Raw genomic sequence first — 23,521 nt, 5'->3', positions numbered from 1 at the left:
CAGAGAGGCCTGGTGACTTAGTGTCCAAGCAGGACTCTCGTCCTTTACCCTCTCGCTTGGCAGAGTAAGCAGTCATCCTGTATAGAAAGGTTCAATGTGTGAATGCTGAGTCTGCCTGGGGTGAGCAGGGCAGCAAACTACACTCTTAAGAATGGCTTCTGACTTGGTTTCTACTCCAAGCAGGAAGCGAGTTGCCTGTGTGTGCTAGCTGTGGCCAGAAGATCTATGACGGCCAGTACCTCCAGGCCCTGAATGCTGACTGGCATGCAGACTGCTTCAGGTAAGACGGGCTGGCCAAAGGGTGGGTGACCTCAGCAAGGCCCACCTGTGACCTGGATGTTTCTCCTGGTACTCTAGAGGGTCCTCAGCATCAGTTTCTCTTTCTTAAAACAAGGAGCTTATTTGTTCTATGGTATATATGGTTGTTGTTATATGGGGGGGCACCTGTGTGGATGGAGGTCAGAGAAGAGATTTTGAGTCACTTCTCACCTTCCACCTTGTTATGGCTGGGTCTGGCACTGTGCAGCTAATTCAGGCTAGCGGGTCTGAGAGCTTAAAGATGATCCTCCCATCTCTTCCTCTCATCTGGAAATAGGAGTGCTGAGATTATTGATGTTCACCACTGCATCTAGCTTTTTATATGGGTTCCAGGAATCAAACCCAGCAAGCACCTTTGCCACTTAACTATCTCTCTAGACACTCACTGTGTGTGTGTGTGTGTGTGTGTGTGTGTGTGTGTGTGTGTGTGTGTGTGTGTGTGTTTTAAACAGGGTCTCATCTTTTGGCCAGGCTGACTTAGATAGAACTCCTGGGATCAAGCAGCTTCCCTGCCTTAGCCTTCCCAATATCAAGGACTACAGTTATGTGCCACCATACCTCAGCTTGTCTAGTAGACTTTAAACCCTGCTTCAGAGCTGATAATACTATCAATTGGTAAAGGGCTTGCCTAGAATGCATGAAGCCCTAGGTTTGATTCCCCAGCACCACATAAACCCGACATGGTGTCACATGTCTGTAAGCCCAGCACTCGATATGGAAGCAAGAAGATTAGAAATCCAAGCTCCTCCTCAGCTGTGTAGTGTGTTCAAGGTCACCCTGAACTACATGAGACTGTCTCAAACAGAATCCTCCTTAGATGACTTATATTTAAGGTAATGTATATACGATGCCAATAGTTACACTATATTATTTATGGAATAATAAATAAAAAAGTCCAACTACACCATGTTCGGGTGTAGTTGTGTATATGTGTATGTTTGTATGCATGTGTGTGTGCAGGTGCACGTACATGAGTATAGGAGCCAGAGGTAGATAGCAGGTGGGTTCCTCTATTGCTCTCCACTGTATTTTTTGAGTCAGGGTCTCCCATTGAATCTAGAGTTCACTGATTTGCCTAGACTAGCTAACCAGTCCTTCCATTGCTTTCTAGCCCTAGTGCTAGAGTTACAGATACACACTCTGAGGAACACTTTACCAGCTGAGCCATCTCCCCAGCTCTCAGATGTGATTTTCTTTTCTTTTCTTTTCTTTTTTTTTTTTTTTCAGTCTGAGACTGGTGGAATTCACCATGAGGAACCCATAGCAGAGAGGGAACAGGCAGAAGAGGAGGACTAGGGCAACTTGTCCTAGCCTCCCTAAGCTTTCCTGCTTCAGGGGCAGGGAAACATACACCAGCTCTCAAGGGAATACTAGCCACTCTCCCTAGGCCATAACTGGCTATAAAGCTGTGTCAGACAATGTAAACAGCCCTGACCTCCAGCTGCACACAGAACATGGTCGTGGTCAAAGACTGAGTAAAGAAGTGGGCACCCAGAGGTGGCCCCGTGTCCCACTAAGATCATCCCAAGAAGCAAAGAGAAAAGCTTTTCAAGGCAACCTTGTGCTACATTGTAAGAAAAAGACTCAGGTGGCCTTTTCTAACAGTTAGGATTCTGAACACTTTGCATAGTTTGCAGGCAGATTAAAGTAAAGTCCATGAATGCCTGATTAGCTCACACAGTGAAGGTAAAGATCCATCAAGGTCTTCTCCCCTGGAGGTGCAGAATGGTGTGATCAGGTCTCAGACCACCACCCAAGAGAGAGAGCTCAAGTGAGACCCCTCCTCTTCCTTATAAGGGATCACATCCACACACAGAAGCCACACCCTAAGAATGAATTCCCACTGCAATAGTTAGATACTAGTTGTATCTCCCAAAGAAAAATTGGGGCACAGAGAAGTTTGTGTTTCTATCTCAAGTCACATGACTAGGAGGCAATAGGAATACACAGTGGCTGCTCTGAGGCCAGAAGAAAGGCATGCAACACATCCAGGAATTCAAAGCATATGCTCAGGAAGCCCATGAGGGGATCTTGACACACAAAAGGACCATTTGCCCAGGGAGACAAGGCTATGGGGATTTTTGGTGGTGAAAAAGGAGAGGCAAAGGATACAGTTAGGAGATCAAGTTGAGACTGAATTGGTGTGGCATTGAATGCCAGGATTGGGCTCTCCTGAAGACAATAGAGAGGCAGCAGACAGCTGGGGAGCATGCTGTTTGTTGAAGACTGTCATCCCAGTGGGCAGATGGCGCAACTTGGCAGGATGAGACTGTGATAGTAGTTCAGGGGTCTGACTCAGAAGCCTGACCTAGGATACTGATTGAGGAGGGAGGACTGCAGCTGGGGAATCAGCTCAACTGCTAAAGCACTTGCCTGGGGTCCTGAGTTCGATCCCCAGAACCTACAGATTAAAGGGTGTACATCTATAATCCCAGCACTGGGGAAGTAGTGTTGTGTGATAAAACTTTTCCTGGGGAGATGCAACACACTCTACTCATCACAGATAGGAAATCCATGACAGACCAAACACAGATACCACCAAAGTCCAGCTTGGTGAACCAATGAATTTATTGGAGTTATTTACAGGAAAATATGGGTCAAGGGTTACAGAAGCAGAAATGGCTCAAGACAGCTGCATCACCGAAGCCCAGCATAAGTGGTAGCTCTCAAAGCTGGGAACCTGGAGCACACCCACCGCACAGCCTGCAGGCAGCTCATCAAGTGGGAGAGTGTCCTTTCCAGGTGTCCCTAGTTGGTCTTAACCTCTTTCCAGGCAGCTGGTCTTATCTGAAAGTTCTCATTGCAGCACTGCATGTCTGAGAGTCCTTTTTGCTGCTTTGGTCTGCTCTTCTGAGGACTCTCAGCTTTTATTGCTTACTCGGGGAGAGGCAGGGGATAGTGAATCTGGTCAGTTTCAGGAACTTCCTAAAGCTATTTTAAATTGTTTACCTTCATGCTTAAGGAGTTTCCTGCAGGATAGAATGTTTTACTCTCTGAAAAAACTTACACAATAGGTGGAGACAAGCAAATTCTTGGGACTCACTTGTCTGCCAGCCCACCTGATCAGTCAGACCCATGTACCAGTGATAGACCCTGTCTGAGGAAGTGGATGGCTCCCAAGGAACAACACCTGGGCTTGACCTAGGACCTCCACATACAGACATACAAGCGTGAGTACACACACTCAAACACTGTACACACTGTACACACACTCAAACAAAAAAAAAAGGAATCAGGAATTGCACATCCTTAATCCCAGATGGCTCCCAGATCAAGGCTGGAACTGAAGGTCAATTTGAGAGTGCTTGCTTAGCATGCACAAAGTTCTGGGTTCAATCTCATTATAAAACGGGCATGATTGCATGCTTATAGTTCAGTACTCTTGAAGTGGAGACAGGAGACTCAGGAGTTCAAGGTCATCTTCAAAACATAATGAGTTCAAAACCAATCTGAACTACATGAGCCCAGGTCTTATAATTTTAAAAAAAACCTCCCCAAGATATGAATGTCAACATGATGACACCAGGGGAAAGTTCCAGATTATTAAGACAGGCCATAATCAAAACATAGGCACACTTTAAAGTAACTGCAGATTAAAAATACTGTATAATGAGATGGGCTATGGTAGCACACACCTTTAATCCCAGCACTCAAGAAGCAGAGGCAGGTGGATCTCTCTGAGTTTGAGGCCAGCCTGGTCTACAGAGTTCCAGGACAGGCTCCAAAAACAAAACAAAAAACAAAAAACTAACAAAGAACATTACATAAAATTTTCTTCAGGTATGTGGGTAAGTTCTGTCTGAAACATAAATTAATTGATTGTTTTCCAGTCTTGGGCCCACATTGTACATATGCAAATATTCTATACTCCAAAGTCATACAAAGTCCCAAACACTTGAGATCCCAAACATCTGAAGTTGTATTAGTAGTAATATATATCACTCATCATCAAGCATACATTCTTTTTCCTGCCTTCCTTCCTTCCTCCCTTCCTTCCTTCTTCTCTACCAAGCTCCACCCCAGCCCTTGTATTTTTTGAGACAGTCTTGATATGTAGCCTAGACCTGGCCTCAAATTTGGGTCCTTGTGCCCAGTGCTAGGATTATAGGTGTGTACCACCACACACAGCACACCATACCACAAACACGTCCTCTGCGTGCGTGCGTGTGTGTGTGTGTGTGTGTGTGTGTGTGTGTGTGTGTGTGTGTGTGTGTAACTTGTTATCAGAGGTTAGCTGTGGGAATCAGGTTGTCAGGCTTGGTAGCAACTGCCTTTTCCTACTGAGCCATCTTGCCAGCCCTCCACCTTGCTTTTTGAGATAGGGTCTTTCTGTGAACCTAGAGCTTGCCACTTTAGCTAGACTGGCTAGTTGGTGAGCCAGGGCTACAGATGTACATCATTATTCCCAATTTTATGTGGGTGCTGGGGATCTGAACACAGGTCCTCATGTTTGCAAGGCAGGCATTTACCCACTGAGCCATCTCTCCAGTCCTCAAGCATTCTTCAGTATTAATCCAGCCTGTATCATATCCATTCAGGGTGTGATATTTTCCTATTCTCATATAAGAAATAGGGATTTGTCCATAGCAAGCACTTTGGTGAAGGGTGTCACTGCTTGAAGTGATATCTGACTATCTCTTACACATTATGTATCTCTGCAGAGTTTAACGGGCTCTTTAGGGGTGCTGATGAGCTGCAGGTCTGTACTGGGGAGAGGGTGTCTCTTTTCATCATAGTTCAGGGACATGTTAGTTGTGCCTGTTGCTTTAGTAGCATTAGATTTGCAATAGGGCTTAAAGGAATCAAGAAATTATCTTGGGGGGGGGCCTGTGACTGGCAGGGAAGGTATGAGAGAGTCCCAAGGGTAGACCCCCCCATGTTGCAGCACTAGAGAGAGCAAGGGGCAGACTACAAGACCCCTGGCCTTGGATGGCCTATTCCATAACACCAAGAGATGGGTGAGTGCCAGCTTGGACAAAGCATGTTCAGCCATGTGGAGGGACACAAGGACTCCACAGTGAGGAAGGGCCCACAGGCAGTGTGACCCAGAGCTTCATATCACAATCAGAGCCCTGATCCTGCTTTCACTACCTCCTCACCCACAGTCAGAGTCTAGATCCTCCTGTCCCTGCTTCCTTGCCTACAAAGTTCAGATCCTTACTCCACACCTCCCTGCCTATAGTCCCAACCTCGATTCCTCCTCACCCTCTCATTTATCACAGCCTAGATCACCATCCCAGGTGGTGTGTTACCCAGTTAACTACCGTAACTGGGTAAAAGTGACAGTGTCCTGCCCCATAGCAGTTAAGAAAACAGCTCAGAGAAAGATCACAGCTGCCCTAGGCACGTGGCTGATAGGCATTGAGCTTAACTCCCCACAGAACACCTGAGGCTCCATTTCCAGTGACATGAACCTCTTAGTAATATTGAAACCTTTCTTCCCTTTGCCTCCATTAAAGCTGCTATAGCATGAGGGCTGTGTGACAAGGCTGGACAGCCCACTTCTCAGCCATAAGGTAGGGGAGGTGGCTTGCCTTTCTTCATGCACTTCCAGGTAGAATCCCCAGGGGGTCCCTGAGTCAGCTACTTCCAAGCACCTGTCTTATACAGCACCCTAAGGACAACCTGCAAGTCAAGTACTGTGTACTGAAGCAGTTTGACTGATGAGGGAACAGGCACAGGTCTACGTGTCCAAGGCTCCCATGTGGCCTGACTGTGAAGCCTGCACTATGTAACCCATGACCTCATGACTCTGTCCTGCCCCTCCCAGACACAGGCTCCTCCTGCCTCCTATCAGGAAAGCCAGAGGGGAGACCAGAGCAGTGTCAGAGGCCAGAGACAGCATTCCAAGGAGGTGACAGTTAAGCCCAGAGTGGAAGGAAGCAAGGGAGGAACTTAGCATGTCCACAGGCACTGAGGTGGGATGTGATGGACACAGCTGGGAATCGGCAAGCACATTGTAGGGCTGACACACCGTGGGGCTGCTAGAGGATCATCCAGCCTTGTGTTTTGTTTAGTTTTTTCCTCTGGTGCTGGGGACTAGACCCAGAATCTTGGGCTTGCTAGGAAAGCACTGCTAAATCTCCAGCCACTAATGTTTATATAAAGGGGCGGGGAGCATCAGTGATAAATATATCACTTACCTAGCATGATCATTCCCAGCACTGAGGGAACATTTTTTTTTTTTTTTTTTTTAATTTGGGAGGGAGGGAAGGACTGCACCAGGGCCTCATGAATAACAGGCAAAAACTCTGTCACTGTACTATGTCCTAGCCTTCCAGCTGCATCGATGTGGGTTGCAACTCCCTTTAGGGGTCACGTAATAGATATCCTGCATATCAGTTATTAACATTCCAATTCATAACAGTCGTAAATTACAGTTATGAAGTAGCAACAAAAGTAATTTTATGGTTGGAGGGGGGTCACTACAACATGAGGAACTATATTAAAGGGTCACAGCATTAGTAAGGTTGAGAACCACTGATTGGTCCAGGGGGAACTGGAGGAACCTGTGGGAAGGTTCCTTGACCATGCATCTTCCCTGAGTCCTCTGCCCCTGACCTGGAGGAAATCCCAGGCTGCTGTACTAGGGAAGGCCTTAGATGCTCTGTCAGATGCCCTGCTGAGCCAGGACACGTTATCTGAAGATGCTCTCTGTAGCCAGGACAGGGCAGAAGAGCATTCATTAGCACTGGGGTTTATCATTGTCCAGGACCCTGTCTATGCCCTGCTGCCACACTTCTGTTGGCTCTGCCACCCAGAAGATTAGAGCCAGGCCAGTGATCCAGGCTTCCGGGGCCCAGCTGCTGATTCTGTGTGCCATGCCTGCAGGGTCCTTTCCCCAGAAGCCTTCGGTGCACAATTCCTAGAGATTTTGTAGCCTGGGTAATCTCCCTGGAGGCTGGGTGGGGTAGCCCTGAGCAAGGAATAGTGAGTGAATGCCGCAGTAGGCTGGTAGTATAGCTCAGCTGGGGAAAAGCTCTCATTCAAGGAACCTCCCTTGTAAGGAGGCTGCACTAACCATGGGAAGTTGGCCTCTGTTCCCTTGGGGACAGCACCGGAAGAGGCAGCTGCTCTGGTGCTTACAGTGTCCCTAGAGAGGCCTAAGCCCTCAGTGCCTTTGTCCAGGAAGAGGCCAAAGAGCACACAGGATACCTTTCTCCAGATAAAAAGGACTAGGAGAGTATTGCGGTTAGAGCTTAGATTCCCCCCCTACCTCCCTAGTCGGTGTCAGCACACATCGCTTCTCCCTGTCTGTAGTCAGAGCCCTTCCCACCTATGCCAGGGCTGCGGAGGTCAGAGCACTATGCCCTCCCTTCCCACCTTCTTTCTTAGAGTCAGAGCCTAGGTCCCTTCTCCTTGCTTCTTTATCTGGGGTTGTAGCCTAGACCACTCCTCATTTCTCTGCTGTAGTCCTAACCTAGACCCTCCTTTTCCAACTCTCTATCTATATTCAGAGCCTAGATCCTTCCCTGCCTACCTTTCTGCCTACAGTCAGAATGGAGACCATTCCTTGCTGACTCTTGCCTGATTAGAGTTAGACTTCTCCCTCTCTCCCTCCACCAAAGCCCAAGCAGAAAGCACTTTGGCTGCTTCCTGTCACAGGCTGAGAAAGAGGCCTTCCTCACCCACACTGTTGCCTCCTCCCCGTGGTGTGGTCACACAGGCCACCCCCCTGCCCCCGCAGCCTCCAATCCTGAGTCCCTGCTGTAGGATGGGGAAGCTCTGGCCAGGCCACCCATGGGCTCCTACAGGCCTCCATAGCCTCCTGCCGTAGCTACAGAGGATGCTGCCAGCTGTGGCCCTGAGAAGAATCCGCTGCCTCCGTGGGGCTAAGTAAGTGGAAAGCCCCTTACCCACTGTCCCGGGTCCCTGGCTTAGATAGGCTGGGGCTGGAGGTGGAGGGGACTAAAGAACAGGCCCGTCTGGGGATGGCTGTGGGGCAGAACTGAAACTAGTCAGATCTACCGGCTGTGGGGGAAACAGGCCATTGCTGAGCTTTTGAACCATCTGGTACCTTCTCCCAGTGATCTTGGCCTCCCAACTGCTCACTCTTTCCCACTGGTGTCCTGGAATGAGGAGGAAGAAACCTCAAACCTGTCACTGTGACATTACCCAGCCTAGCCTCCCTTGCCACAGAGCCCCATACCTGTTCTCTCCCCAAGGTCCTCTACTCTCCTGCCCCAGCCTGGGGCTAATGAAACCCGGGGACAGTCTTCTTAGGAATTCTCCCCGGCAGGGCCTGGGCCAGCTCTGCTACCTAATAATGTACCTACCTACCTGCCTTGGCATGAAGGGGATTTTTTGAGATAGGATCTCATATATCCCTAGCTGATCTCAGATTGGCCAGGTAGCCCAGAATGACCTCATACTCCCGATCCTCCTTCCTCTACCTCCCAAGTCCTGGAATTACAGGCATGCACCACCACCTCCACTGTTACTTGGTGCTGGGATGGAACCCAGGGCTTTCTGATTGTGAAGCAAGCACTCTACCGATTGAGCCACATACCCAGCCCATCTCAACATGCTTTCTGGAGAACCAAGCTGGTGGCTCCTGCTCCTGCTGGGATGTGGGCTGAGGATTAAGAGGCTGGACAGGTCAGAAGCTGCTTTGCACCTTCAGTCAGCAAAGATCTTCTGAAGCCCAGGGCCAGCCACCATGCCATTGTATGAGCCCACATCCTGAGCCCAAGTGAAGCCTTAACCAATTTAAACAGACAGAGGCCAAGCATAGTGGGACACACTTGCCATCCCAGCACTGAAGAGGTAGAAGGATAAGGAACTCAGAGTCAGGCTGGGGGTGCAGCTTGGTCAGTAGAGTGCTTGCCCAGTGTGGAGTTCCATCCCCAGCACGATAAACTGAGCTTGAAGGCACTTGCCTGTAATCCCAGCACTCATGTGGTAGACGTGGGATCAGGAGTTCAAGGTCATCCTCTTCTACATAATGAGTTCAAGGCCAGCCTTTGCTATGAGACCCTCTCTCAATAGAGAGTGAAGGCCAGGGACAAGGATGCTTCTGCAGAGGTTGCAGGGTACTGCTGCTGTGTGCCATTGAGGGCTGCAAGAGGCTTCTAGGAAGTAGTGACCTGGTAGGGGATGTACTGAGCAGAGCTTGTGAGCAAGTCATGGTCAGGTTGCTCTGCGGCTGCCCCTGACTGTGATGAATGAGTGGGTGGAGGAGGAGCCAGCCGGGGAGTTTCCTTCTAGATGAAATTTAAGAGCTTTCTCTCCCAGGGTGGGATGTAGCTGTTCCTGAGCCCACACCCATAGGGAGAGCAGGCGTGCAGAACCCCTGCTTCCTGCAGCGTGACACTGGGGAGTGATGGGCAGACCCCTGTGACATCCTGTGACCCAGGCGTGGGACAGGAAGCAAGTCACTGATAGTGTAGGACTGGGGACCTTCCTGAAAGGACAGGGTCCCTGCTGCCTCTTTGCACTTTGGGGTCCTTCCCATGGCATCTTCTCTTAGGTTTAGAGACCCTAGGAGGGGTGTACTGGAGCCTACATTCAGAACCTCCTCCCCATGCCCCAGTCTCCCAGCAATACAAAGTCCCTCCCCTATTGGAGTCTGCCTTGGACTATCGCCAGGAGAGTTGGGACAGTAGGTATGACATCATGACTCCTGCCCTGTACCCAGCCTCTCCTCCTCTGCTCTCTGACTCCCCCAGGGACACCTCATCAGTCCCCTTTCCTGAGTACATCCCCACCCACTTACAACTGAATTCTGACATTTTGTGCTCCCAGCCTGAGCCCCTCCCTGAAGGCCAGGCACCCAGACAATAGGAAGCTAGCCGGGATCTTCTTAAAGGAACAGTGTCCCACCAGCTGTTGCACAGCTCTTCTCACTGTCCTGTTCTCAGTTCCAGTTCTAGAAGCCACTAGTGTTGGAGGAGGGGAGTGAACAGTCTCACCCACCTATTCTCTCCTGAGTTGGTCCCCAGAACAGCCCAGCTCCTCTGGGCCCCATGTGACCCATAAAGCAGAGCCAGCTTGCATGTGTAGCCTATTCTCTGCTCGGGTGTGCCTTCTGGACCAGGCATATCTAGGCACTCAGAACCCTAGGGTCAGTTCTCCAGATCCCCACAGGCTTACAGCAGAGTCCCAATCTCACCAAGATGCTTGGACCAGGAGAAACCAGGTTCCTAGTTTACCGACAAAGACACCCTCTCTCTCCCTCTGCCCTTCAGCACCCTGGTTGTCTCTTAGGCTAAGATGGACTGCTGGCTTTAATGACCCTGGGCTGGTTTCCTGAGAGAGGACAGGGACATGGATTTAATGGTAGACAGTGGCAAGAACTGAGCTGACCCCTGGGTGCTCTCTCGTGAAGGCCTGAGGGCTGCTGAGCTTTGGGAAACTACAGCATCCTGTAGTTTCACTGGCAGCAACTTGGCTCTGCATCCTGAGCCCAATACCTGCTTCATACCTTAATGAGACAGAATAGCCTGTGCTCATTAGTGGGAATTTGGGCAAGTTGCCTTCACAGTTCATCTGTTTGTTTGTTTTTAATTTTCCTCTTTGTTTTGAGCTGGTATTTCCCCAGTGCCTCGACTGGCCTGCAAGCTCTCTTGAGTGTACATAGATCCACCAGCCTCTGCCTCCCATGTGTTAAAGTAGGAAGGTGCTGACATTCAGGTCTCCCAGCTCTAAAGGGTTATAGACCCCTGCACTGCTAGAGGAACATGTAGGAGAAAGCCAACTAGCCCATTAGTGAGGCCTGTGGTCTGCTTTACCCTGTCCATGTTCCCAGCCTCTGTTCCTCCATCCATCTGGCTGGTGACCAAGAACAAGTCACCTTCCTCCTGAGCCATCTTCTTTGCATAAAAGGAGAGGGGGCCTGGATTAGAAGCTGCTCTTACCTCTAAGGCTAGCAGGTAAGCCAGATCCCCCAGCCTATCTAGTCAGAATAGAAATGGATGGTTGTACAGACTGTACACTGAAAGCCATAGAGGAAGCTGGCTGGGCATGGTGACACCTTTAATCCCAGTACTAAGGTGGAAGAAATAGGCAGGTCTCTGTGAGTTCAAGTCACACATGCTCTACATAGAAAGTTTTAGGATAGCCAGGGCTATATGGAGAAGCCCTGTCTCCAAAAACCAAAGAAAGTAAAAAGCTGTAGGGGATGAAGCAGCTAGATGGCCCAGCTGGTAAAGAGGCTTGTCCCACCAGCCTGATTAACTGAGTTCAAGTCCCAGAACTTACATAAGAGTCCAAGGAGAGAGCTTTCTCTTAGGTGGCCTTTTTTTCCTCTTTTTTCTTTGGGTTTTCAAGACAGGGTTTCCCTATATAGTCCTGGCTGTCCTGGACTTCCGTAGATCAGGCTGGCCTCAAACTCAGAGATCTGCTTGCCTCTGCCTCTGTCTCTTGAGTGATGGAATTATAGGCATGCACCACTACCACCCAGCTAATTTTTTTTTTTTTTGGAGACAGGGCCTTATATATGCTAGGTAAGCTCTCCACCAACAGATGTACTACTCCAGCCTCTGTTTTATTTCATTTTTTTTAAAGCAAAATCCAAAGATGAATACCTTATGTGTGGGACTAGAGAGATGGTTCCAGTGTCAAGGATACTTGCTGCTTTTGTGGAGTTTCCAGGTGTATATCCTAGCAGGTGTCTGGTGTCCTCCTTTGGCCTTCTCAGACACAGTACACACAGGATGAATGTACGGACAAGTAGGCATATACCCAAGAGTAAAGCTGCTGTGCAGAGTGTGGATGCGCCCATCCTCAACCCCGCCCCTCTGCATCCAGGTGTTGTGAGTGTAGCGTCTCCCTTTCACACCAGTACTATGAGAAGGACGGACAGCTCTTCTGCAAGAAGGACTACTGGGCCCGCTATGGCGAGTCTTGCCATGGGTGCTCCGAACACATCACCAAAGGGCTGGTCATGGTAAGCCACCTTCCCCTACCTGCCACCTCTTGAGGTGAGCATGTATTGTCTCCCTGCCACGGCACCCTGTGCGTCAGTTCCTTCGGCCCTCTGTCCAGCAGATTGTCCAAGCTGCCCTGCTTTCTCCCTTGGAAGGAGAGTGGTAAATGTGGGGACTGCAAGCACCACAAAACTGTGTCATGTTCCCCCTACCTACAGGTGGCTGGGGAGCTGAAGTACCACCCTGAGTGCTTCATCTGCCTCACCTGTGGGACCTTCATTGGCGATGGGGACACCTACACTCTGGTGGAGCACTCTAAGCTGTACTGGTGAGTACTGTGGGCCTCTTCCAGCCTAGGAGCCTGCCCCTGTCCCCAAGGCTACTCAGGCTTTCATTTCTACATGGTAACATAAGAGAGGGCAAGTGCTATAGCTCCCTGCTGCCATGTAGAAATGGCAAAAAGTCCAATGCCTGTGATCCCAGCAGCTCTTTAGGGGGGGTGGCTAATGCAAGAGGATTATAAGTTCTAGGCCAGTCTAGTACTTAGTAAAGAGAGCAGGGGTGTGGCTCAGTGGTAGAGCACCTGCCTAGAATCCCCCAGTGAGGGGCTGGAGGTGTAGTTCAATGGTAGAGATACTGCCTAACATTACTCCAGTGAGGGCTTCCATCAAGGCTCTAGGTTCAGTTCTCAGTACAAAAAAAAAAAAAAAAAGAAAAAGAAAAAGAAAGTGACAGAAACCAAAGTGCCCCCAATACTAGCTCCCTTCCCTCTATCTCTGCAGTATGGTTCTGGCTCTAGCCACAGCTGGCACAGACCAGCTACAGATACCATCACCAGCACATGTCTATTCCTGCTCCAGACACCAGAGCACACTCAGGCATCCCCACCCCAGAGCCCTCACACACTTAAAGCAACTGGCTTCCAATCCAGTGGCCCCAAGTTTGATAATTTGCTAAATGACTCACAGAACTCCAAAGTGTGCTGTACTTTGGCTCACAGTTGCATTACAAAGGACACAGCGCCCAGAAGTCACCAAGTGAGGATGCCTTCCATCTCTCTCCAGCCCATCTTATGTTTACTAACTGAGATGCCACACTGAAGTCCAGCATTTCATTGAGGATTCCTTATAAGTCATCTGGCCACATGTTAAACTCTGTCTCTAGCCCGCTCCTGGGGAGGCAGGCTGGCTAGAAGCCCCAAGCCTTCAGTCATGGTTAATCTTTGTAGGACCAGCCCTGATCTGACCCATCTTATTTGCATAGACTCAAGCATCCTCCAGGGGGCTCATAAATAACAAAGATCCCCTGTTCCAAGGACTTAGTGTTTTTCTCCCCAGAGCCAGGAACAAAAAACAGACAAATTCTCTCTTATGAAACACCAACAAGGCTGGATTTGAGAACAACGGGACCTGCTCCCAAATGGGTTTTTAATGACTTCCTCCCAAATGAAATGTATCCCCAAGGGCCTTGCCTTATCTTGGCCATCTGACAGCATCACAGAATAGACAGCCAGAGTGGGACCAGTGTAAAGGTGCTTGCTGCCAGGTCTAACGACCTGAATTCTATCCCCCAGGACCCACATGGTAAAAGGAGAGAGCTGATTCCTGCAAATTGTCCTTTAAACCCTGTGTGTGTGTGTACACAAGAAAAAAAAATGGCACATATACTTGAACAAACACATATATAAATAAATGCAATTTTGAAAAAGAAAAATAAATTTTTTTATCCATAATAATTGAGACCCAGAGTTGGTAGGGCTGAAGACAACTGGGCATGCCCAGTGCTGCCCTGAGCTCCACCTCATTGCTATGGAGAAGGGGGTGGTAATAGGGGAAAGCATGCTGCAGAGAAGCATGACTGACTTCTCCCTAATACTCTTTTCTTCTCCTTTTCGGATCTGCACTGCCGATGGCCTTCATAGTGGACACTGCTACTACCAGACTGTAGTAACTCCAGTCATTGAACAGATCCTGCCTGACTCACCCGGCTCCCACCTCCCCCACACAGTTACCCTAGTGTCCATTCCAGCCTCTGCTCATGGCAAACGAGGCTTGTCTGTCTCCATTGACCCCCCTCATGGTCCACCAGGCTGTGGCACAGAGCATTCGCACACCGTCCGAGTCCAAGGGTGAGTGGGCTGCCACACTGGATGGGACTCTGTTGTAGCAACCTGGTTGTATTAGTTAGCTTTTTGCTGCTATAACAAAATACCCAACATAAACAACCTAAGTGGGGAAAGATTGATTGGTTTTAGCTCACAGTTCCAGAGGGTTCAGTCTACAGTCATTGAGGGAGTGTATTCTGGCCTAGAACACCTAGGTACTAGAAACATAAGGAACTAAGATCTGTCTCCCAGAACCCACTTTACAAAAATTAGGGGCTGTAAGATGGCACAGTAGGTAAAGACACTTGCAATCAATCCTAACAACTTCAGTTCCATTCCCCACTCTCACATGGTGGAAGGAAAGAACCAGCTCCTATAAGCTGTCCTCTGATTTACACACACACACACACAGATACACGCACACACATGCGCATGCGTGCACGACATACACAAACATACACACACACTAAAGAAATGAATATAAAAATAAAAATAGTTTTAATGAAATAAGTGGCTGTACTTATAACCCTGGAGTTAGGGAGTTGTCTTCTGGCATCTATGAGCAACTCTAATGCAACTCATTAGGTCACCTCCTCACCCCCCAAAAAAAGAAAAGATACGAAAGAATTGCAAAGAATCAAGGGCTCAGCAGAAGTGGGAGAGAAGCAGTGATGCAGGTGTGTGATCAATACATTATATATGAAGGTGTCCCAATGAAGCCTGCCATTAAACATAGTTAATATATGCTAATAAGATAAAACTGAGGCTGCAGAGGTGGCTCAATGGTTAAGAGCACTGGCTTCTCTTGCAGAGGACCTGGGTTTGGTTTCCAGCACCCACATGGTAGCTCACAGCTGCCTGTAACTCCAGTTCCAGTGGATCTGACACTGTTTGGTTAACCAAGTGGTGCATAGACATATATGCAGGCAAAACACACATGTAAAATCTTTTAAATTTTGTTAAAGGTAGCAACCAAGAAGTCATTGTACCGTGATTTTCACCTAAGGTGGAATCATTTCCCTCCCTACCCCATATCTGGTCATCTTGGCTTTTGGTTTCCCATTGGGTCTAAAGGGTACCAGTGGGAGGGGAACCATTTTAACCACTGGTTTATCCCCAGAGTGGACCCCGGCTGCATGAGCCCAGATGTGAAGAATTCCATCCATGTTGGAGACCGGATCTTGGAAATCAATGGCACGCCTATCCGGAATGTGCCTCTGGATGAGGTAGGACCACAGGGATCCAAGGCTGGGGCAGGATGGAGTGATGGAAGTAGAGCCTTCATACCTCAGCTCTGCCACCACCTCAGAAGACTCACCTGTACACTCACCTGTCCCCAGATCGACTTGCTGATCCAGGAGACCAGCCGCCTGCTCCAGCTGACCCTTGAGCACGACCCCCATGACTCACTGGGCCATGGGCCAGGGTCTGAGCCCAGCCCTCTGGGTTCTCCAGTACACGCTCCCAGCGGACAGGCAGGCAGCTCTGCCCGGCAGAAACCTGTCTTGTAAGTCAAGCTGCCCCTCAACTTGTGCAAACATTATTCTTGTGCTGTTTCATCCCTGCAGCTCTGCCAGCATTGTGGTATAGGGATTCTAAAAGATGTGAGGATGAGAAAGAGGAAACAGTGAAAGCACCCCCAGTTGGAAGTTAGTGGCTTTCCCAGGCAGACTCACATCTTTTATTTTTGTACTTTAATTTTTTTTAATTGATTTATTCATTTACTTTGTGGGGGAAGGGAGATGAGAATGCCACAGCACCCATGTAGAGGTCAGAGGACATCTTGCAGGAGTCACTTCTCTGCTCCTGCCATGTGTCCAGGGGATCAAACAAACTCAGGTTGTCAGGCTTGGTGTGGCAAGTACATTTTACTCACTGAGCCATCTTTTCTCTAATTTTAAAGTGCTTAAAAGACAAGACAGTTTTTGGTATACTTTTCTGTAGGCAGATTCACAGAGCAAGGAGGAAGCCATGAGGAGTAAGTGTAGATAAAACATTTTAAGACAAGGCTGTAAGCTAGGAGGTACCGCCTAGCATGCACAAAGCTGTGGGTTCTATCCCCAGCACCATGTAAGCCAGGCATGGCAGCACAACCCTGTAATCCCAGCACTCAGGAGATAGAAGCAGGAAGGTCAGAAGTTCAAAGTCACCCTTGGCTCTGAGACCCTATTTATTAAAAACAAATAAGCAGCCGGGCATTGGTGGCACACACCTTTAGTCCCAGCACTCGAGAGGCAAAGGCTGGAGGATCTCTGTGAGTTCAGGCCAGCCTGGTCTACAGAGCTAGTTTCAGGACAGGCTCCAAAGCAATACAGAGAAACCCTGTCTCAAAAAACCAAAATAAATAAATAAATAAGCAAGCAAGCAATCTGGGTGATGGTGGCACATGCCATTAGTCCCAGTACTCGGGAGGCAGAGGCAGGTGTATCTCTGTGAGTTCCAGGCTAGCTACAAAGCTACCCAGAGGAACCCTGTTTCAGATTTAAAAAAAAAAAAAAAGTAAATAAAAATAAGCAAAGTAACTTTTTGTCACTTTGATGTGCCAACTCCTGAATTTTTTAAAAATAATGGCATTAATTTAAATAGAATTAGCACAAATTATGTTCATATCATTGTCTTGGTAGCAATATGTATACTGTGCCATCATTATAAATGTTTTTATTTACTAACTTCTTTTATTTACCATTGTTTTATTTACCAACTTCTGCATTTCTACTATTCCTTCTGGGAATACAATTCATGGTGCTGGGTAGATGACTCACTCCATAGGTAGGAACACTTGCCATGCAACCATAAGGGCCTCAGTTCAGATTCCCAGTAGCACCATGTAAAAAGCCACACACCTGTAACCCCAGTGCTGGGGGCACAGGGTTCAGTCAGGAGACCCTGTCTCTAAAGTGTGGTAGAAGGCTGGAGAGATGGATCAACAGTTAAGAGCTAAGAGTGTGCCAGGTAGCGGGAGGTGCCTTTTATCCCAGCACTCAGGAGGCAGAGACAGGTGGACCTCTGAGTTCCAGACCAGCCTGGCTGCATAGTCTTGGGGGGAAATAAGAATGTGGTGTACTTTCTTGCAGAGGACCAGAGTTTGGTTCCCAGCACTCACTTTTGGTAACTCACCTCTGCCAGTGCCAAGGGATCTGATGTCCTTTTCTGGCCTCCACAAGTATGGTGCTCACATGCACAAACCTACATGTGCTTCATAGTAAAAATACAGATAATTAAAAGCAATCTAAAAAATAGTAAGGTGGAGAGTGACTAAGGGAAATACATGACATCAACATATGGCCTCTACATGTTCATGCACAAGTATGAGTGCACACTCACATGAACGCATACATACAGCAAGCACGCACACACACACACACACACACACACACACACACACACACACAAATACCATGAGAAACTATAATGTATTGAGTGGTTTCTGGATTTTGCGCTCTCTCATTTTTCTATCTCTCTGTCTCTAATCTCTCTGTCTCTCTCCTTTGCTTGTTTGGATGATTTTTTTTTTTTTTTTTTTAGTTTGTTTATGTGTTTTGTTTCATGCATAGCTCAGGCTGACTTTGAACTTGTGATCTTCCTGCCTCCACCTCTTAAGTACTGGGAATTGCAAGAATGTTTGACCATAGCCAGCTGATTTCTAGTTTTCTTCATTTTTTTTTTTTATTATTATTAGTGCCTTAATAATGAAGGCTCTTTCGAAGCTTTGAAGAAAGTTGGACGCAGACTAGCATCTTAACTTCATGGAGCAGCTAGTGATTGGCTTGGGGTAATGAAGTGTTGGGAATGACAGGGCATGAGCTATGCCAGGGGCTTTGGACCTTTTTCTATTCCTAGAGGTCTCCTCTGAAGGGTTGTCACTCCACAGTGGTGTGTTTCACAAAGAGTGCTATGGTCCAAGATGAGGATGGAATTTGATGTGGGATGCCCAAGTCAGACTTGGCTAATGGTCTTCTGAAGGATCTGGGCAGCAGGAGCCATGAATCCTCTATCCTCAAACCTGAAGAGGCAGAAGGGGCCAGAGAAAAGGAATCAGAGGCAGCCTGATACTTGCCTGACTTATGCTGGGTCCTCTCAAAGACTCTTGGAGAAGCCTTTTGAGTGGCTACCTTCTGGGATGATAGCCCTCATTCTAAGAGACTGTACTGTTGAAGGCATTTGTACTCCCTCATCTCTGTTTGACCAGAGCTCAGGCCGTAAGAGGGGATACCTATGTATATGCAGTGTAATGGGCATCTCAGGCAGGGTATCTGAGCCAAGGCCATTCTAATGAGTAGACAGCAATGTGGCCAACCCAAGACACTGGGCTCTGCCACCTACTCCCATGATGGGGTGGGGGTGAGCATCCACTGGTTTATATGGTGCATTTTGCAAGGAGTCAGAGGCAATGTCTCAGCCAGGTGCCACCTCCTCATGGCACTGGGCCCCCATGTGCCTTCCCCAGGAGGAGCTGCAGTATTGACACGTCCCCGAGTGCCAGCTCACCAGCCTCCCAGCGCAAGGACCTGGGTCGCTCCGAATCCCTCCGAGTGGTCTGCCGACCACACCGCATCTTCCGGCCATCTGACCTCATCCATGGGGAGGTGTTGGGCAAGGGCTGTTTTGGCCAGGCCATCAAGGTATGCAAATGGGGAGGGGCAGGCTGGGTGACACCTCTGATCACCTCTTCTCACACTACTCCCCCACCCCACCCCCACCCCCGGGAAAACCCAACACATCTAGATTCTATGCTGTCTGCCCAGTGTTACCTCTTCTATTCCTGGATTTCTGTGAGCTAATATGAGGGAAGAGATTTTACATGGATAGACTTAGAATTCTGGTGTGGTTTTAGAGACAAAGTCTCATATAACTCAAGCTGGTCTTGAACTCACTAAGTAGCTGAGGATGGTCTTGAACTCCTGATCATCTGTCTTCTACCTCCCAAGTTCTGAGATTACTCATATACCAGCATGCCTGGTTTTATTTCCATATCAGGACAGGTCTCTTAAGTTTCCCAGGCTAGCCTCAAACTCACTAGATAGCCTAGGCTGTTCTTAGAGATCCTCCTGCCTCAGCCTCCCAAGTAGGTGGGGTTACAGGCATGTGTCACTATGTCCTACTTGGTCCTGAATTTTGTGCCTCCATATCCCCAACATAGGTAACACACCGAGAAACAGGTGAGGTGATGGTGATGAAGGAACTTATCCGGTTTGACGAGGAGACCCAGAGGACGTTCCTCAAGGAGGTCAGTGGAGAGGGGCTGTCACATGCCTCGCAGGTCCATTCCCCTCCCCAGTGAGAAGGGGTGGCAAAGGGTTCCAGGAGGATGAGTCACATATACCACCTGTTGAAAGAGGTGAGAGGGTTCAAGCCCCACTGGAGACAGGGCAGCTTGAGCAAAGACATAGCTCTATGAGCTATGGGTGTAGCTCAGTTGGTAGAGTGCTTGCCTGGGCATGAGGCCCTGGGTTCAACCCCCAGCACCACAATTAACAGGCATGGTAGTGTACATCTGTAATCCCAGCACCTGGGAGATGGAGGCAAGATCAGACTGAGTTCAAGGTCCTCCTCAGCCACACAGAGAGTTCCCAGTCAACCTAGGCTACACAAGACGTTGACTCGAAACAGACACTGTCCAAAGTTAGAACAGCCATGAGCTGAGGGTCAGGTTGATAAGTGCTTGTTTACCTCACATGAAGCCCTGGGTTCTAATGTAAAAACTGGCCTTCGTGGTACATGCCTGTTATCCCAGCACATAGGAGATGATGGTGTGAGGATCAAGAGTTCAGAGACCTCTGTGGTCACATAGCTAGTTCAAGACCAGTTTGAGCTTTAAAAAAAAAAAAAAAAAAAACAGAAAATAGCCAGACTGTGGTGGTGCACACCTTTAATCCCAGCACTTTGGAGGCAGAGACAGACAGTTCTCTGTGATTTTGAGACTAGCTTGGTGTACAGAGCTAGTTAGAGGACAGCCAAGGCTGCACGGAGAAACCCTGTCTCGGAAAAAAGAAGGCATAGTGGCTTACCAGATGACAGGAGACTGGGCACCTAGCTTGTGTGTACCCTTCCAGGTGAAGGTCATGCGGTGCTTAGAGCACCCTAACGTGCTCAAGTTCATCGGTGTGCTGTACAAGGACAAGCGGCTGAACTTCATCACAGAGTACATTAAGGGCGGCACCTTGAGGGGCATCATCAAGAGCATGGTGAGCAGGGTTGAGGGCTGGGGATGTGGCTCAGTTGGTAGAATGCTGGCCTATCATGCATGAGGCCCTGGGTTCTATCCCCAGCACTGCATAAACCCGTTGTAGTGGCACAGTCCTTTAATCCCAGCACTAGGGAAGCAGGCAAGTGGGTCTTAATGAGTTCAGGCCAGCCTGGTCTACCTAGCAATTTCCATGCCACCTAAGACTACATAGTGAGACCCTTCGTAAATACACACATTCCAAAACAAAAAAGATACTGAGGAGAAAGAGGTCAGGATCCCACTATCACCTTGCAGGACTGTGACTCCCAATAACCTAAGAACTCTCCACTTAGCTCTACCTCTGAAAACTCACATGCTCAAGACTGAGCCTTTAATACATGAGCCTTTGGGGAACACTCCAGATCCAAACCATGGCAGAGCCAGAGCCCCATCCTCCCAGCAGCTGGCGCTGAGAGTTCAGGTAGTTTGTTGGACCTTCAGCTTTGACTCTGAATGTTGGTTCTGTTTGGTTTTAAAACTTGAAGTTATTCTGGGCGATGGTGGTGCATGCCTTTGTCCCAGCACTCAGAAGGCAAAGGCAGGCAGATCTCTGTGAGTTCGAGGCCAGCTTGGTCTACAGAGCTAGTTCCAGGACAGGCTCCAAAGCAATACAGAGAGACCCTCTCGAAAAACCTAAATAAATAAATAGATCTTGAAATTGGGACTGAGATGGCTCAGTGGGCAAGGTGCTTGCTTCCCAATCAAAAAGACTTGGGTTCAAACCTGAAGACCCACTTAAAAGTCCAGAATGATGGCATACACTGTTATCCCATCATTAAAGGGACGATCTTTAGGGATCACTGCCCACCCAGCCTACCCAGATCCATGAGCTCTGCCTTCAATGGGACATTCAGAAAGCTAAGTCTACAAAGAGAGTTCCAGAACAGCCAAGGCTATACAGATAAACTCTGTCTACAAACAAAAAGCTAAGGTAGAAAGCCCCAAGATGACTTCAGCAGCAAGCCTGATGGGCTGAATTAAATCTCTAGGACCCACATGGTGGAAGTAGAGAGCTAACTCCTGCACTTTGTCCTCTGTCACATATGAACACACATAAGTAAGTGTAGTAAATAAAAGTACTTAATTATAGAAAGAAATTAAGGAATAAACCTGACATCTACCTTTGGCCTCCTACATGTACACACACGCACACACACACACACACACACACACACATCCTACACATACACAATACAGATATACATATACACACACACAAAACATGGATATACACTTACAACACACACAAAAAAGAAAGCAAGAATGAATAAATGAATAGGATGGCCTAATGGCCTATATAGGACAGCCTGTCTTAAAAAAAAAAAAAAAAAAATCGAACAAGGGCCTATAACAGGTAAAGGTGCTTGCCCCTAGCCTAATGACATGAGTTTGATCCCTGAGACCCAAATGCTGGAAGGAGAGAAGATTCCCCCAAGTTGTCTTCTGACAGACAACCAAAGAAAATGGTGCCTCTGAGCTGTGCACACACAGCACTTAGAAGAGAATTATTAGTAGTCAGCTGTGGGTACAGGAGAGCCTTGGGAGCCTTCAGACTCTACCACACTTGTGCCTGTGACTCACTCAGCTGTCTCCACTCCTGTGGCCTCCCTGGGCTCCATCCCAGCCATTCTTCTCTGTCCCCAGGACAGCCAGTACCCGTGGAGTCAGAGGGTCAGCTTTGCCAAGGACATTGCATCAGGGATGGTAAGTGACCAGCCACTTACTCAAGTGGCCCACTCTGCCCTGAGAAGTATGGGAGCAGAACCCATGGGGAAGCGTTGAAGTGGCAGCAGTGATGTAGGTGACTGCCCATAACTCCCTAGTAAAGGCACAAGGTACAACTCAGCAACAGAGCCAGTGCCTGGAGTCCATCGGCTGACAAGACTGTGGTGGGAGGCAAGGAGCCTCCAAAGGGTCCAGGCTGGGCCAGGGAGTCTGGGCCAAACATATGCTAATGGCCTTGTTCCTGTTCCTTCAGGCCTACCTCCATTCGATGAACATCATCCACCGAGACCTCAACTCCCACAACTGTCTGGTCCGTGAGGTGAGTCCTAGGGGCCCGGCAGTGCTGGGCAGCTGGGTGAGCTGGAGGAAGAAGGGACCTGTAAGCTGCTCTGCTCTGGGCTTCATGAAACTGGAGGTCTGGTAAACAACAAAAGCGGGAGGCAGGCAGACGTGGGTTACAGCCCTGGCCCTGCCATTCATAGCGTGATCACCAGCCCTCAGACCTGCCATCGGTGCAAGGTTTTATCAGTGAAGGGAAAGCAGGTCTGACCTGTAAAGCCCCCTGCTTCCACTGCAACACTTACAGAAGCCACCTGTAGTAGAGGCAGCACAGGCTACCCAAGCAGCACCACCAGCTGCAAGCCTCTGGAAGAGGAGGCTTGGCAGGGGCATCTCAGTAGAGGCAAAGGATAGAGGCAGTCAGCCCAGGTTATAGGTTGGTGTTTATGGGGTTCCCCCGGTATTATACAGAAAGAGGACTGGGCCAAGTTGGCAGCAGGTGCCTAATTATTATTCCCATTATAAATTATCATGGTTTGCCTCTACTGAGGAAGGCTAAGACAGGAGTCCTGTCAGGGACATGTCAGGGACAGCCTGGACAACTTAGCAAGACCCTGCCTCAAATTTAAAGTGAAAAAAATCATGGAAGCACAGGTGAGTAATCCATACACCTAGAATCCCCCAGTGAGGGGCTGGGGTGTGGCTCAGCAATGCAATGGATGGAACCTTTGCTTAACATGTACAAAGACCTGGGTTCAACTGTCAATACCTCACACACCCACAAAAAGACAATGTGGCCCAGGGCTTTCCAACCAGTCAATACAGAGCTATGATCCAGACAAAACCAGACTTTCAAGTCCCTGATTCTGGTGTTTTAGGTTCCTAGGATCCTCTAAGCCTTGTCAGCCTGCCCAGGACCCTGCACAGAGAACAGTATGAACTGCTCGGGCTGTCCCAACAAGATAGAAACTCCAGGTTTAGAGACACCCTGAGGTTCAGCCT

At 48.7% G+C, this 23,521-nt stretch overlaps 1 protein-coding gene across 3 annotated transcripts in view; it reads left to right on the top strand.

Annotated features, from left to right (window-relative positions):
* Limk1 (LIM domain kinase 1) overlaps window positions 1-23,521 on the top strand; it is a 30,741-nt gene that overhangs the window by 1,665 nt on the left and 5,555 nt on the right. For 2 of the 3 annotated variants that reach the window (XM_051204867.1, XM_051204865.1), the window contains exons 2-12: window positions 184-280; window positions 12,067-12,205; window positions 12,404-12,513; window positions 14,107-14,313; window positions 15,410-15,515; window positions 15,630-15,796; window positions 18,737-18,911; window positions 19,430-19,516; window positions 20,343-20,474; window positions 22,160-22,219; window positions 22,494-22,559. In XM_051204867.1, the coding sequence (XP_051060824.1) occupies window positions 184-280; window positions 12,067-12,205; window positions 12,404-12,513; window positions 14,107-14,313; window positions 15,410-15,515; window positions 15,630-15,796; window positions 18,737-18,911; window positions 19,430-19,516; window positions 20,343-20,474; window positions 22,160-22,219; window positions 22,494-22,559 (1,346 nt within the window). Of the gene's footprint in view, window positions 1-183; window positions 281-8,007; window positions 8,155-12,066; window positions 12,206-12,403; window positions 12,514-14,106; window positions 14,314-15,409; window positions 15,516-15,629; window positions 15,797-18,736; window positions 18,912-19,429; window positions 19,517-20,342; window positions 20,475-22,159; window positions 22,220-22,493; window positions 22,560-23,521 lie in introns of those variants that run through there. The other variant, XM_051204866.1, reaches the window with a different exon arrangement.

This window comes from Phodopus roborovskii, unplaced genomic scaffold, assembly GCF_943737965.1.
Source record: "Phodopus roborovskii unplaced genomic scaffold, PHOROB, whole genome shotgun sequence".
Lineage (NCBI taxonomy): Eukaryota > Metazoa > Chordata > Mammalia > Rodentia > Cricetidae > Phodopus > Phodopus roborovskii.
This window is presented reverse-complemented; position numbering and strand designations above follow the sequence as displayed.